At 30.2% G+C, this 14,182-nt stretch overlaps 2 protein-coding genes and 1 non-coding gene across 7 annotated transcripts; 1 reads left to right on the plus strand and 2 right to left on the minus strand.

Moving 5' to 3' along the window:
* Nucleotides 1–814: 814 nt before the first annotated feature.
* On the minus strand, nt 815–1,757 carry LOC108328430 (probable E3 ubiquitin-protein ligase XERICO). The gene has a single exon (XM_017562297.2). It carries the CDS (start codon nt 1,566–1,568, stop codon nt 1,152–1,154), a length of 417 nt encoding a protein of 138 aa, XP_017417786.1. The 5' UTR covers nt 1,569–1,757; the 3' UTR covers nt 815–1,151.
* Nucleotides 1,758–4,128: 2,371 nt separating this feature from the next.
* Nucleotides 4,129–8,720, minus strand: LOC108329770 (uncharacterized). Of its 5 annotated transcripts, none has more exons than XM_017564138.2 (16): nt 8,328–8,720; nt 7,472–7,560; nt 7,155–7,307; nt 6,927–7,038; nt 6,658–6,801; nt 6,378–6,482; nt 6,091–6,174; nt 5,890–6,005; nt 5,655–5,756; nt 5,451–5,564; nt 5,300–5,356; nt 5,146–5,212; nt 4,952–5,005; nt 4,730–4,804; nt 4,604–4,639; nt 4,129–4,457 (listed from the first exon to the last, which is right to left on the minus strand). In XM_017564138.2, the coding sequence occupies exons 3-16, from the start codon at nt 7,172–7,174 to the stop codon at nt 4,344–4,346; spliced, it is 1,200 nt and encodes a 399-aa protein (XP_017419627.2). In that variant the 5' UTR covers nt 7,175–7,307; nt 7,472–7,560; nt 8,328–8,720; the 3' UTR covers nt 4,129–4,343. The 5 variants fall into 5 exon arrangements, with proteins under 5 accessions (XP_017419627.2, XP_052728981.1, XP_017419626.2 ...); XM_052873021.1 differs by having other exon boundaries at nt 7,155–7,310; XM_017564137.2 differs by having other exon boundaries at nt 7,454–7,560.
* Nucleotides 8,721–12,093: 3,373 nt separating this feature from the next.
* On the plus strand, nt 12,094–12,166 carry TRNAR-ACG (transfer RNA arginine (anticodon ACG)). The gene has a single exon. It is a non-coding gene; the product is annotated as a tRNA-Arg (tRNA).
* The last annotated feature ends 2,016 nt before the right edge of the window (nt 12,167–14,182 follow it).

A 14,182-nucleotide genomic window follows, 5' to 3' on the forward strand; every position in this document is an offset into this window, starting at 1 on the left:
TGTGTACATTTTCTTTCCATCAAAATCATACCCTCACCACTTAATAATCAATATGTTTCGGTTCTAAAAATATATTATGATGTAATATTCAAATTAATAAAAAAGAAAATGAAAAAAATCTTTAAATCGAATGAGTACGATATAAAGACATTTTATTCTTACGATATTTTTTCAAGTGAAATATCATAATGATCTATTTTTAGAATACTATAAAGGACAAATAAGTACTTTTGTGATGCACAATTATTAATATCTCCCTCAAATTCATATTGCAAGAGTCGTGCTGAATTTTTGTTTCCCCTCTTTTTATAATATTCCTTAATAAAAAAAATACTAAAGATTATAGGCAGGAATGAAAAATCAAAAGCTAAATATGACCTTAAGATTTTTTCTTTCAAACAATATATCAAAATTAAACTCACTAAAATATATAATATTTGACAGTATGCAACGTGAAAAATTAGAATTTTACATGCAGAGAGTATATATATATATATATATATATATATATATACACTACTGTTTGCCGGTCTAACTAAAAAACTATCCATTATTTATCCTACACAGAAAAAATATATAAATCAAATTTCCCAATTTATATTTTACAAGGTGCAAGAGTATGAATATTATCAGAAAAGAGGAACGAAAGTGGGAGAAATTGCAACAAATCCTTAAATTTAATTTTTAAAAATTATTTCTCATTATTAACACTGAAATCGAATCCTCTTTGGTGAATTCCTCCTTAAATATTTAGGTTAGAAATTCTCAAATTATTCAATTCCAAGCTTGAAACAAACAAGGCAGAACAGAAGTATTAAATTGAAATTATGCAGAATCATCATGCAGTGGTGAAAATTCAAGAAATTCTCAAGTTTCAAGCTTCAAGCTTCAAGCACTGTCACTTACAAAACCAAACAACTATTTAAAGACAACCCCATCTCTCATTTTGTTCCTTAAAAACTAAACATACAGGAACTGAGTTGGTTGCAGTAGGTTTACAAAATCAAACTAAAGAAATAAGGATATAAATATATATATATATATATATATATACACAGACACACGTAACAGGTTATTACAAGAACAAGAACTAACTCTGCTACGTAACAGGTTACAGAAGCAAGAACAGTATGTGAGTGATGTTGACATGTCTAATCCATGGAACGACACAAGGGGCATGAGGCGTGTTTGTTATGAAACCATTTGTCCAAGCAGCCTCTGTGGAAGTAATGTTTGCAAGGCAACTCGCTAACCTCTTCATTGCCTTCAAAACGACACAAGCAAACGCAGCACTCGACCATGGTCACACCCTTCCATCCACTGCCACTGCTTCTTCTTCCTATGTCCTTCGACAATGCCTTGAACTGCGTTATCGACACCCTCCTTTCTCGTGAACTTTCATGAGATTCTTGTTCGCTGTTCGCACCGGAACTTGGACTCGGACTGCCTCCGACAACTTGGAGCATGGATCTAAACATGTTCTTCAACACAGCCACAGAGAGAACCGTGTTTATCACCAGCACCGGAAGCACCCCTTCAGATGCACTTGGAAAATTTGAGAGACCCATCGCAGAGGACCAGAATCAGACACCGATTACAGCACAACATACACACACAAAACAAACCCACTTGTTTTTTGATGAATACTAGAAAATGTTGTGTTCCAGTTTTTTATACATAATATATTATACATAAATATATATACATATATAGAGAGAGAGAGGGAGAGACACTGTACTATAGTGAGCTCTGTTGGTTCACATATCCTTAACTAGACATGGTAACCATAAGCGTAGGCGTAACCTTGGTTGGGTAAGGGTTTAATTTACGCGTGGCAACACGTGGAGCAATTTGGCATCAGAAAGAGGATTGGTGTGAGGAGGACACGTGTCCACAGAGATATGCGGTGTCACCAATCCGAGGTTTCTAGATTTTCGGCTGCTCCATCAGCGAAAGCTCTTAACTCGAGCTAACGCTTTCATTGCCCCCAATCAATTATCACACTTCAGATTTTTTTCTTTATCGTTTCTTCGTTTTGACACATGTTAACTATAATTTAATTTTCATATAATATTTAAAAACTACTTCAAATAATATGCATAAAAATATAGAGTTTGTGTAGTTTTTATAAAAAACTATTTTTTGTATGAGTTTTCTCCCTCTTTTAGAATGAAGCACTTTTATGATTTATTATCTTATATTTTTCATATTTACGTTTATTTTGTAAGAAAAATATAAATTATTTATTTTGTAAGTAACATATGTGGTCGACATAAATTTTAGCGTTGTATCTGGGTACACGTGTGCGATGCTTTTTCTCAAAAGACTTTGACAAGACTTTATTGCCAAACAAGACACAGCGGCAACGCGGCTTTTAACAAAAAAAGATGGTTATCAAAACAATTTTTTTTCCTTTTATGTTTTGTTATGCTTTTATTTCATTTTATTATGACAAATTGTAAGAAAAAAGGTTGAAACAAAAACTATGTATTATGTTTATTTCAGGAATTTTAAATTAGTATTAAAATTATGTAGAAATGATATGTTTCATTTATAAAAAAAAGGATTTTTATAATATAATTATTAAAATAGCATGAAATTATCCGTGTACATCAAATTTTACATTATTTAAATATTTATAAACTTATATCGTAAGAATAGTATTTATATTTTAGAAACATATTGTTTAGTTAAAACAAAGTGATGTGATGGAATATCAATAAATTTTTTTAAACAATTTTATGTTTACAGGAAAAATACTAAAAGAAAGCATTGAAAGGAAAGTATTAGATTTAAATGTATACAATTAAATGTATACACACATAATAAGTTCTATGCTTACTTTTTAAAATAACTAAGATTTTCTGGTAACATATCCATATACATAGTATGAAAATTTGATATATAGTATGAAAATTTGATATATAGTATGAAAATTTTCTCAGTTAAAACATTCTTTAACAGAGAAACGTGTCGATACTTAGCAGTTTTGTTTATTTAACACGTACGTTATCATAATTCCCAAGAAGACTTATTTTCCTTCTCAGAACCCCATATATACAAAGTGGTATCTGCTATCATGTGAAACAAAAATAAAAATAAATGATTAAGAAGAAGACTGAATGTAAGGGATAGAAGTGAAAAGATTGAAAAATGATTTTTTAACGCGTCTAAATTTTGTTAGATTCATTTAGTATTATTTTTTTATTTTTTATTTTTTTTTCTTAAAAAAGATATAAAAATAAATTTATATTTTTATAACTATTTTATCCTTATTTATTAAATGAACATAAAAGTATTTCATAATATCATTATTCGAAAACATCTCTAGTTTTAGTTGGTAGATCAACAGCCCTAGTTAAGTGTGGTGGGGACCATGTTTTCAAGTGCCGTCAACATGTCACCCTCTCAACCAAACCAATTCATCCTTTGAGAAGTGACTCATGATTTATTAACTTTCATTAGTCATGATTTCACATTGCAATTTAAAGATTTCTGCTTTCCGGGTCGTGGACGACATTTTCCACTGTGTTTACATGAAAAATCAATGTTCGAACTTTTACGTCGAGAACGATATCGTGAATCTTACGTTGGTGTCTAACTAATACCAGTGGCCTGACCCAGTTAACGCGTGATCGACAACACACGAGAGACCAATTCCAAAACTCTTCAGCTGTTTTATTGTTTGATATGGAAAGAATCTGGTTGAGTTGTCCTCATTGTAGAGAGTTAATCAAATGTTGGATTGATTCTCGAACAAGTTGAGTTGATTAAACTGATGGTAATCAACAAAAACAAAAAAGTGTCCCACAGGAACCATTAGTAAACCAATCTAGAAAGTTCATGTGATGACTTGATCAAAACAGTACTGCGGAAATAAATTTGGAACCACGCATATCCGATTTGAGCCCCACATCGGATTCTGAAAATGACCCTCCTCTACTTGTCTTCGTGTGTGTCAACACATGGAAAGTGTTACTATAATGGAAAAAATAAGAAAAAAAGAAAAAACCTTAATGATAACATCAAATTTTTAATTTTATTCCACTATATAAGACATGGAATAAAACAATAAGAACAAGCATGTTTCTATTTCTTATGTTAAGTATAAGAAGGAGTTGGATCATGTCACAATCGACTAATGCCGCAATATCAATTTTCTTCACTTGATTAATTCAGTTTAGGTACAGCGATGCTCCGTGAAATTGATATTTGATCCCTAGCTAGAACTCTAGATTGTGATTGCAAAGGAATATACCTTTTTCTAAGGAAGAAAGAAAATCTATGCCTAGTAGTAAGTGGTAATGATATCTGTGTACAAGTCAAGTTTGGCTGTGGTACCCCTAATGAGCAGTGGAATTAGATGTATCAATTCCTATGGACTTGTAATACGCGTCTTCTGCATTTGCCAGCCGAGTCTGAAACATGGTCCACTCCTTTCTGCACCTCTCCCTCACCTAGCACCAACAACATTTCAACATCCACAAATTTCATTACGTCTTCCATAGAATTTTTATGTTGGAGAAGAAAAGGCAAACTAATATCATGAGAACAAGAGTAATTGAATAATTAGTAATGGAACTGGCAAAGGATAGTAGCATACCCCCTGCCATGGTGCTTTTCCTGTTTGAGATTCACCCTGCAAAGAAAGGGAATATTGATAAGCATTTTACAATGTGATTTTTGAGTGAAACTGTTTGGTTTAGAGAAATCACGGCAAAGGAAATACCTGATTCCCTAGAGAGGGAAGACCTTGGTGAACAATCCACTGAGAATCAACAACTCCAATCTTCTCATGTGCAGGCTATGTCAGAAAAAGGATAATAGTTTAAAGCTCGTAGCATCATGCATGGATGGCATTTTTTTTCAATTTTTTTTTCTTTTCATTGCATGTGCTTATCCTAAGGTCACACCAATTAGATGAGTAGAGAAAATATGATAATGGACTTACCTCCACACATCTTCTAAGAGCAAAATCAAGACCCCACCCGTGGACCAAGTCATTCTGCAATTTCCAGTAGTACAAGCACTATGTTAGCAAATGCTTAGAGAAACATCAAACAACTAGTCAAAGACGCATAGAATAAACAAGTAGTCAAGGGGCATCTTCTAAAACAATCAATATTTTTGGATTAACCAATCAACCTGAATCATATGCCACACGCAGCGCCATGCATCACGCGAAAACACTGGGGCCATAATTTCAACAAATCTACAGTTGTGAAACAGTGACAACAGAATTATATACAGATCAGAAGACAAGATAATGTAATGATGATATACATCAGTAGTTACTTACGCTGCACAAGGAGGCAAATGAGGATCAGAACACCATCCTGGTTTCTCCTCTGTCACTCTAATAGAAATACAAGAAAATAAACAGTTAAAGCATATTCTTTGAAGTACTGACAAGCACTACAAAACTGGTGCAGCATTCCGATCATTCTTACTTGTGGACTTCACGATCACCTCTTCTTTTTGTCATTTGCCATGTCAAGCCCTTATTAGGTTCCAAACCAGGCTGCGAAATCTCCAAGCCGTGCTTCCTCACCAGTTTTAAGTACCTGCATATGAAACAAGAGAGGCACGTGAAACTTGGCAAGAAAACAAAACAAAAACTTAAGAAAAAGGTACCTCTCATATCCAATACTCACTCTTCTGCATCGAAGTGCTCAACACCCAGGTCTTCATCCCATATGAATATATAGTCATACGGTGCCACAATGTCAGGATGCAGAAACCGCTTGGCATACCACCTAAAAGGGAAAAGCTAAAATTGTGATTACGGTAGCATATTTGAAATTAGGTTGTCAAAAAACAATATTTATTGCAGAAATCACAACAAAATTTAATCATCTAAGAGAAATAGTGAACAGCTTAGCTCCTTACCATTTGGTCTGTTTGCGAACACTCACATGAATAGCCCGCTTTGACCATTCAAACTCATCCCATTCAGTTGTTCGGCCATCATAGTGAAACAGAAGGACAGTGAAATTCCCAGAAAACTGTTGGACCAAATTTTTGGTTAAAAAACAAATGAGCAAACATATGCAAAAAGAGACAGAGAAACAAGAATGGACTGACTAAAACCTTTTTCACGGCTGCATCAATATTGTTTTTCTGCTCATAGCCAACAGTGAAGGTTACAAGATAATTTGGCTTGGACGTCAGATCCTGCAAGAGTTAACTTAGTTAAAAGCTCTGTCCACTTTATATTTGTTTGCTTTTTTTCATATAAGCAAGCAAGAATCTGACCAAATATATGAAAAACTTCTTTTTCTAGACCTTTTTAAACCATGTAGGACTTAAATAAAGAGTTGATATAAATTTAGCTTCAGTATTTTAGTGCACAAAAATGACAAGGTTAGGATACACACCTCACTGGGCTTACCCCACAATCTACGCAGATAAAAGTCCGACTCAGCTTCAACAATACCAGGAGGTAATCTTTCTGCACCTCTTGGATTTGATGGAACCCAAATCTGAATAGAAGCAAGAGAATGAGGAGCATGTGATTGATAAATAATTAGATATACAGACTCTCTAAGTAGCCATCCTTGGAAGTTGAAAGCTCTTATCAATATTGACATTTTGAACAAGAACATGAAAACGGTATAAAAGCTATAGATCCTTAACTACATAGAATCCCCATTATACCTTTGATGTATCATTTAATGCTTCAAATTGAGATGAACTTCTCTTGTTACCATTATTCATAAAAGTCCATGCTTGGCGGCCTGTATATCTGTCTTCGATGTAGGAAAGATCGATGGAGGGAAGCAGGCCAGATGGGAGATTCAACTGCAAATTGTTAAGTACTGTTAGCATAACATTATCAAGTTTAACAACATGAAACCATTCGAAAAAATATGCTTCTTTACAGAGTATGCTATAAAGATGAGAGGAAGGAGATACTCAGTCTGTACCTTTGTTATTGACAATGTTGGAACTGATACTCCTATAAAGAATCCGAAAACTATACCAATAAAAGTTGTCACAAAAAACCTCATAATTTCACTCGGTTTTCTACCACCAGAACTGCAGTAAATGAAATGGAAATATTCAATGTCAATTGAAGGGAGCCGATGACTGTAACTAGAATCCACAAAATTTCTTGCGAGAAAAACACAGTTAGCTATCACAAATAATTATACCTTCGACTGATGATCCCCATCTATGTTGCAACTTCTGTAAAATGTATGTTCATAAAACTATATGCAGGAACTATTCCTCAGTTTATCAATTGGCAAGTATCCTCCGTATAAGAAGCAGCTACTTACGCTTGTTAAATTAGAATAATAGAAACCCTGCTAAAGGAAGAAACAAGAAAGAACAAGAAACATAAAAACTTTGGAACCAGATAATGATTCTAATGTCAAGACAACACAAGAGATAATTGTTTTATGAGAGAAAAAAAGTTATATAAAGTGGAATACAAAGTATACAATATGACCTCAAATCCGTAACACACCAGTGGCATTCACGAGTAGTTTTACTTTACTCCTATTCATGACGTTGTTCCAAAACCCAAGAAGCATGGCAACGTATAATAACACCATTCTGTTAAAGTTTTCAACCATATCAATCAAATGGCAGCTATGGAAGCAAGAGCACCTCTACAAGGCACTGTGGGTTAGTGTCCTAGAAGTTGCCAAGAAGAAAAGGCAAAGAAACCAAATTTAACTAACAGCCGTTGAAGAAATACACCGAGTTATGTGAACCATAAACGAGAAAAGAATGTGCCTTTTCCAAAATTAACACAGTTAGGTTGGACAACTCATGTGATATCTTTGACAGAAGATGATACGGATTTCACAGACCAATAAAGAGGATAATGACTCCCAACTTAGTGGCTAAACAATTGCAAAACCAAGCGGCAGTTCCTATGTAAATATAGAAACTGCCATTAAAGCATTCAAATAAAAAGAAAGAAGAAAAAGGAAAGAGAAAATATAAAACTTACCATAGTGAATTATTTTATTTTATTTTAGTAACATAAGGATTTACAAGAAAAAAACCTCCGGAGGAAACTAAAGGCACAATTCTCCAGCGTGATAAAGACGCAATGATTGTGCCAGTCAACATAAAATGAATTGATAAATCATTTAGCAGAATCTTCATCTCTAAACTGAAGAGCTGTATTGTATGCTACGACCCGTGATCCTAAATTTATCATTCTTTTTTATATTTATTTCAGAAAAGAAGGGAAAAAGGGAAAAAACGTTACACGAGGTCATGTTTTAGGGAAATTCAATCCTACTAATCAAAGCTTCCAACTTTAGTTCATCGATTCTGCAACAACAAAAAAGAGAAAACAAAAAACTCACCAGGAAGAAGTCAAAGATCTGAGCAAATTTGGAAGACTTTCTGGTAAAAAGCAGAAGAAAAAAAACACCCCAAGTGCGAGGAGTTTGATGGGGTTGATCGAAAACGAAGATGGATATTACAGAAGGAAGAAAGAAAGAATTTTTAAGAGGCAGACACGTATAAGGAAATAAATGAACAATGGAATCTTCTTCCCTCTGAGTGGTGGTGTGGGTTTATATGACTACAAAACAAGATCTTTAGAGTTTAAACAGCATGAAAGGACATGGTCCTTCATCTTTCACCTTTCTTTGGGTTTTGGGTTGTGTTCCCTTTCTCTTCTCCTACTGGATCATAGAAATTAATTTTTGTGGAGAGAGAAAGAGAAGGTAAATCGTGATTGGTGATTGCATTTGAAAAAAATATAAGAAGAAGGAAATAATAAATAAAGAAATAAAAAGTGATGTTATTTATGGGATTGTGTTTTGTTAATTAATTGGTTTAGGCAAAGATTAAGGTGGAATGAATGAGATTATGAAATCCATTAGCCTGTTTCTGTTTCATACAAACTGCCATGTGTCGTCGTGACTAAACGGAACAAAGAAAAGACCAATCTCTCCACTTGTAAATTTCTTTTTTTATGTTACAATCAATGTTTAAAAATTAGGGAATGTTTGTTATTTTAACAGAAAAGGAATGTTTCTTAAAGAGAGTTGTTTTATTTATTTATTTATTTATTAGTCTGAATAGTTTGTTATTAGATTTTCTTTTTCTTTTTTCAATAAAATTCTCATTTTATCGTGCTGAGGTAAGAGTGTTTTGGTACATTTTAATTTCACATTTAATGTATACGTGTGTCTTCGTGATAAATGAGTTGGCATTTTTTTTTTTCAAATTTTAATGAGAATTCTATACTATTTGAGTATGAGAATCAATATGGATAAAAATAATTATTTATAAAAAAATCACAAGAAAAATTATAATATATCAAAGATTAAATGTGGTAAGGATACAATTTTTTTTCTCTAACATCAGTTATCAAAAATAAATTATGACTGTATAAATATCAAATTACTACTAGATGAATATTAGATAATTATATAGAAGAATAAAATATCAAATATGTCTTCAGAGTAAGTTGGAAAAAAAATGTATGTGTATATAATTTTTTAATATTATCTAGTTAATTAAAAAAATTAAAATGAAAACAAATATGGGTGTGGAGACTATATATATATATAAATTAAAAAAAGTAAATACTACAAATATCCAATATAAAAAAGTGAATATTATTTATATTGAGTCAAATGATTCTTGATCAGGGAAGTTCAAAAGATAATTGAAGAACAAGTTCATTTATCATTTCATACTTTTTCCTTTTTTAAACACCTTTAATTTATTAGTTAATTAAAAAATTATATTCATTTTTATTTAATTATTTGAAATTTATTTCCGAGACATTTATTTTATCATTTCTACTATATTTTATCATTATTTAACATTTCCCGTTGTTATTTTATACTTTTATTTAATATCTGTGTATACATTTTCCATTGAATATTTTATACTAGCATGTTTTCTTCTTTAATATGAATTTTATTTTTTTTAATTTATTTAATCACTATTGGTTGTGTATTTTTAAAACAGATAGCTCCTCGAATAAATACTTGTTCTGTATAACTAAAACTTCTTATAAATACTTTTTTTTTTAAATAAATACGAATTAGATTGTTATTAAACTTTATAACGAATAAATAATTTCATATATTGACATTGTTTTAAACTTATGAAAAAATCTACAAATGTTTTTTGAGAAAATAACTAAGATTAAATGTTATTTGCTGAATAATTACCATTAAAAACGTTATGATTCAGGATAATCAAACTATTCGGAGTAGCTTTAACGTATTTTATAAATAAATAAATAAAAAAACACACAGTTATATTATATTATTCAAATTATAATCAATGGGAAAAAAATTGTAATGTAGTGATTATATAATTTCCGTAAGATTATATCATCTTAATTTCTTTACTACAATGACAAAATTTTCAACTTTCCTGACAGTCCAAATAAATGTAGTCATCGCTTTATTTTACGACATTTTCTGAACAAAATGTAATAAATCTATTATTCTTTGCATGTATATTTAATATATATATATAGAGAGAGAGAGAGAGAGAGAGAGAGAGAGAGAGAGAGGTAATTAATTGTAAAATATCAAAAGTTTTAACAGCAGCCTTACTTATATTTAAACTGTAAACTGGAGTGAAATTAATTTAATTTAAGTTATCTCATATTGTAATTTAGAAGAATAATAGTAAAAATCTTAGTAACACACATTTTGAAGAATAATTTCTTTATATTACTTTCTTTATATATTTTATATTAAATGATAATTTGATTAGATGAAATACTATATTACCCTATCGTCGACATTTTTGTTGACTATAATATATTTACATATTAACTTCAACTACATCCTAATTATGTCAAATGCTAATTTAATGTATTAGAATATATAAGTTTTAACATAAATAGATAGCATTTAATAAAGACGGTTGACCAACTTTATGTAACATCAAAATTGTTGATATATATAATATTTTTTTATAGAAGATAAAAAAAAAGTTTGTATTATTTTATGAAAGTTTGGAAGTAATTAGTTCCTCTTTAAAATCCATCATTCGTTAATTAGAACATTGCTTTTATTTAGGTTTGTGTTACGGCGATAACCCTAACACATCAAAAACAGCTACCAAAGCAACATCATAAACCTAAGACCCAACCATTTCACCACACAAAAAGCTCATGCATACCTTCATTTATAATCCCTAATTAACCTTTCAACCAAATCGCACCACAGAGTGTTAAATTAGGGTTTTTGTGAGTTAACTTTGTTTTGAGTGATGTATACGTAACTCACCAAACTAAACAAATACTTATGTATAAGTTAATAAAAAATTATTAAAATAACAAAAAATATAGTCTTTATTTTAAAAAAAAATTGAATCAATTTAATTTTTCAACTTTATAAATGAATGGAATTAATTCCGAAACAATACAGAATTTTGTTGAATTATCAAATGAGATTCCACCATAAATGATAATGTTTAACCATGTCATTATACGCATGAATTAATTATTTTTTGAATTAATTAAATTAAAAAATTCAAAAAATTTATTATTTTGAAAACTTTTCAAAGTAGACAATCCGAAATAATTAAAGTTTTTTTTTAAAAAAAAATCAATTGTAATCTACATGTATATAATGACACATATAATCATGATAAAACATCATAAAAAGTTATATAAAATTTTAAAGTCCATTCATTTTAGAGACTAAAAATCCTCTTATTTTTTAAACTAAGAATTAAATTCGCTCAAAATTTTAAAGAGAAATTAATTATAATTATATGTAAAAGTTAATTAAAAAATGTTTAATCTTTTACTATTTTAGTATTTTTTATTTGTACCCACTTTATTTAGAGTTTGAAAAAAAATTGTGAGTGAAATGTAAGTAAACTTTATGATAGGGAAATAGTACATTTTGTGGTTCCAACATAGTACACATTCTTTTAATATCACCGTTTTCATTCATAGCCAAAAACTCACCACATAGTCAGGGGACCAACATATTCAATGCTCTCAAATACTAAAATTCAAATCAGCTGTAATGTTAGGCACAATAGTAATACCATAATTAATATTCAAATTAATTAAGATTTAAAAATTTTGTTGAATAAACCAATATAAATTTATTTAAGAACGTACCCTAACATCAAAAGGACTCCATGGCCCAATGGATAAGGCGCTGGTCTACGGAACCAGAGATTCTGGGTTCGATCCCCAGTGGAGTCGTTATTTCTTTTTCGTAATTTTATTTTTTTATTAAAACTTTTTTCTGAGATTAAAAGTTACTTTTCAACTCAAGGGTGGAAGGAACACGGTCCATGGGCGTTTTTAGCATTAGTAAGGACACAGCTTCTTCTTGCACCTCGTAAATTTCTACCTTCACTCCCATGTAGAAAGATTTCATTTTGTGTAATCTGATGCCTTCCAAAAAATAGAGATAGTTAAGGAAAAAAATAGATAATCTGGAAGTCACTTAATTTTCAAATTATACAATTTGAATTTTTTTTCTAAGAAAAAATACTTCTGAATTACACAATCAATTTTTTTTATTACACAATCTAAAAATCATTTTTCCATATTTTGCAATCCAAAAAAGACAAGAGTAAATATTTTTTAGCATGGAATGCAATAATAAATTTATGAAGGTACATAAAGAAACTGCCTAGTAAGGAACTTGTTTGTAGTTTCTTTAGCTTAGTTTTGTGTTGGGCTAATTTCTTTTTCCACCCGAGGTTTTTCTCTTGCACCTTACAGATGTTAAAATATTCTTTTTGACTTTTTCTAACACTTTTATTGAAACTTCCTGTGCTATCTAAAGTTTTAAAATATATACTTAATTATATAACTTGAATAAGTAATTTAAGTGTTAATGGTATGTAACTTTCAAATTATATAATTTTAAATTTAAAAGTGATACACAAATTTCATAATTTAAAAATAATCTTTTTTCGTAAAAAATAAATAAATTATATAATTTCGAAATTCCCCCAATTTCACAGTAGTACACTGATGAAGTTGAATCCAAACTTTTCAGCACACTACACAAAAAAATAAAATAAATAAAATAGTTAAGGTGGTTATGACGACAATGGTTACGCACGCATAGAAGGTTTTCAATATTTCTCTCAATTTATTTATTATATTAAAATATGTCCAAAACTACCACTTATTCCTACTTTGACCACCTGTACTTTTTGCTTATTTTGAAACTTCATACCATGTCCAGTGATTACATATAAAAATGGTTTTCATTAGTATTATCTAAATATATTTCGTTTTTATCAAATACACTTAAGTCAGAATAGTATAAGTCAAACTCGTTTTTCAATAGGATTATTTTTTTTATCGGCTTTTTATAGGATTATTTTAATTCAACCTCTCTGGTGTAAACTTTAACTCAAAAATCAAACTAATTGTCAAGAAATACAATATAGTCTCAAAATAATTCTTAATATTACACCTCCACGATAAATAGTTACACAAGACTTACAAAAGATAATTGTTCCATTTATTGCATATTTTAAAATTGAGTAATTGTTTTTGTCTTATTAACGACCAAATCATTTTTTATTTATACAATGAGAACCAAAATCATATTTATCATAAATTTAATCAACAACCAGCCAAATAACTATGTTTCTCAATAAAAGTATACCAATAGATAAAATAAAAGCTTAACTTTAAAACATTTAACAAAAAAAGACATTGTTGGCTAAAATTAACTTTAAGAACATTATTAATCCAATCACAGTTTCCAAGGTGAATACGAACATATGAATAAAATCCTTTTTTAGTGAATATAAACAATCCAGAACATGGTGAAATCTTCTTTGGGAGAGGAACTCCTAATTAATTATTTTCCCATAGGCTTATCATGTGTAGTTCTTTCTGCTAATTTCTACGATGATTAGACAATAAGACAATAAAGTCATAATCAAGATTTGACCACAAATTTTATCCATGCACCAGATGTGTTTGTACTCTTCTGTTTCCCTTTTCTTATAGGCACTATTCAAACCAATCCAATATATAACTGGAATAACCAATTTTATCCAAACAAATTACATTTTTAATTACAATCTAATCTAAAGTTACTAAGTGTCCTATGAATTGTATAATAGATTTAGGAGGTTAAACCCCAGATGAACCTCAATTAAAATTCTTAAGCTAACGTTCCTAATATTCTTATGTTTCAAACAACGAAAAAATAGACACCTAAAACCAATATTTATGGGTCAATTT

The sequence above is a fragment of the Vigna angularis genome, chromosome 2 (genome assembly GCF_016808095.1).
Source record: "Vigna angularis cultivar LongXiaoDou No.4 chromosome 2, ASM1680809v1, whole genome shotgun sequence".
Classification (NCBI taxonomy): Eukaryota; Viridiplantae; Streptophyta; class Magnoliopsida; order Fabales; family Fabaceae; genus Vigna; species Vigna angularis.

What these genes read in the sequence shown, in the direction of transcription:
- LOC108329770 (XM_017564135.2), bottom strand. Translation starts at nt 7,174, where the DNA reads ATGGGGATCATCAGTCGAAG. An exon ending in TGTGGGGTAAGCCCAGTGAG is followed by an intron (nt 6,175 to 6,377) that starts GTGTGTATCCTA and finishes TAACTCTTGCAG; the next exon opens with GATCTGACGTCCAAGCCAAA. An exon ending in GGTGATCGTGAAGTCCACAA is followed by an intron (nt 5,357 to 5,450) that starts GTAAGAATGATC and finishes TATTTCTATTAG; the next exon opens with AGTGACAGAGGAGAAACCAG.
- LOC108328430 (XM_017562297.2), bottom strand. Translation starts at nt 1,568, where the DNA reads ATGGGTCTCTCAAATTTTCCAAGTGCATCTGAAGGGGTGCTTCCGGTG.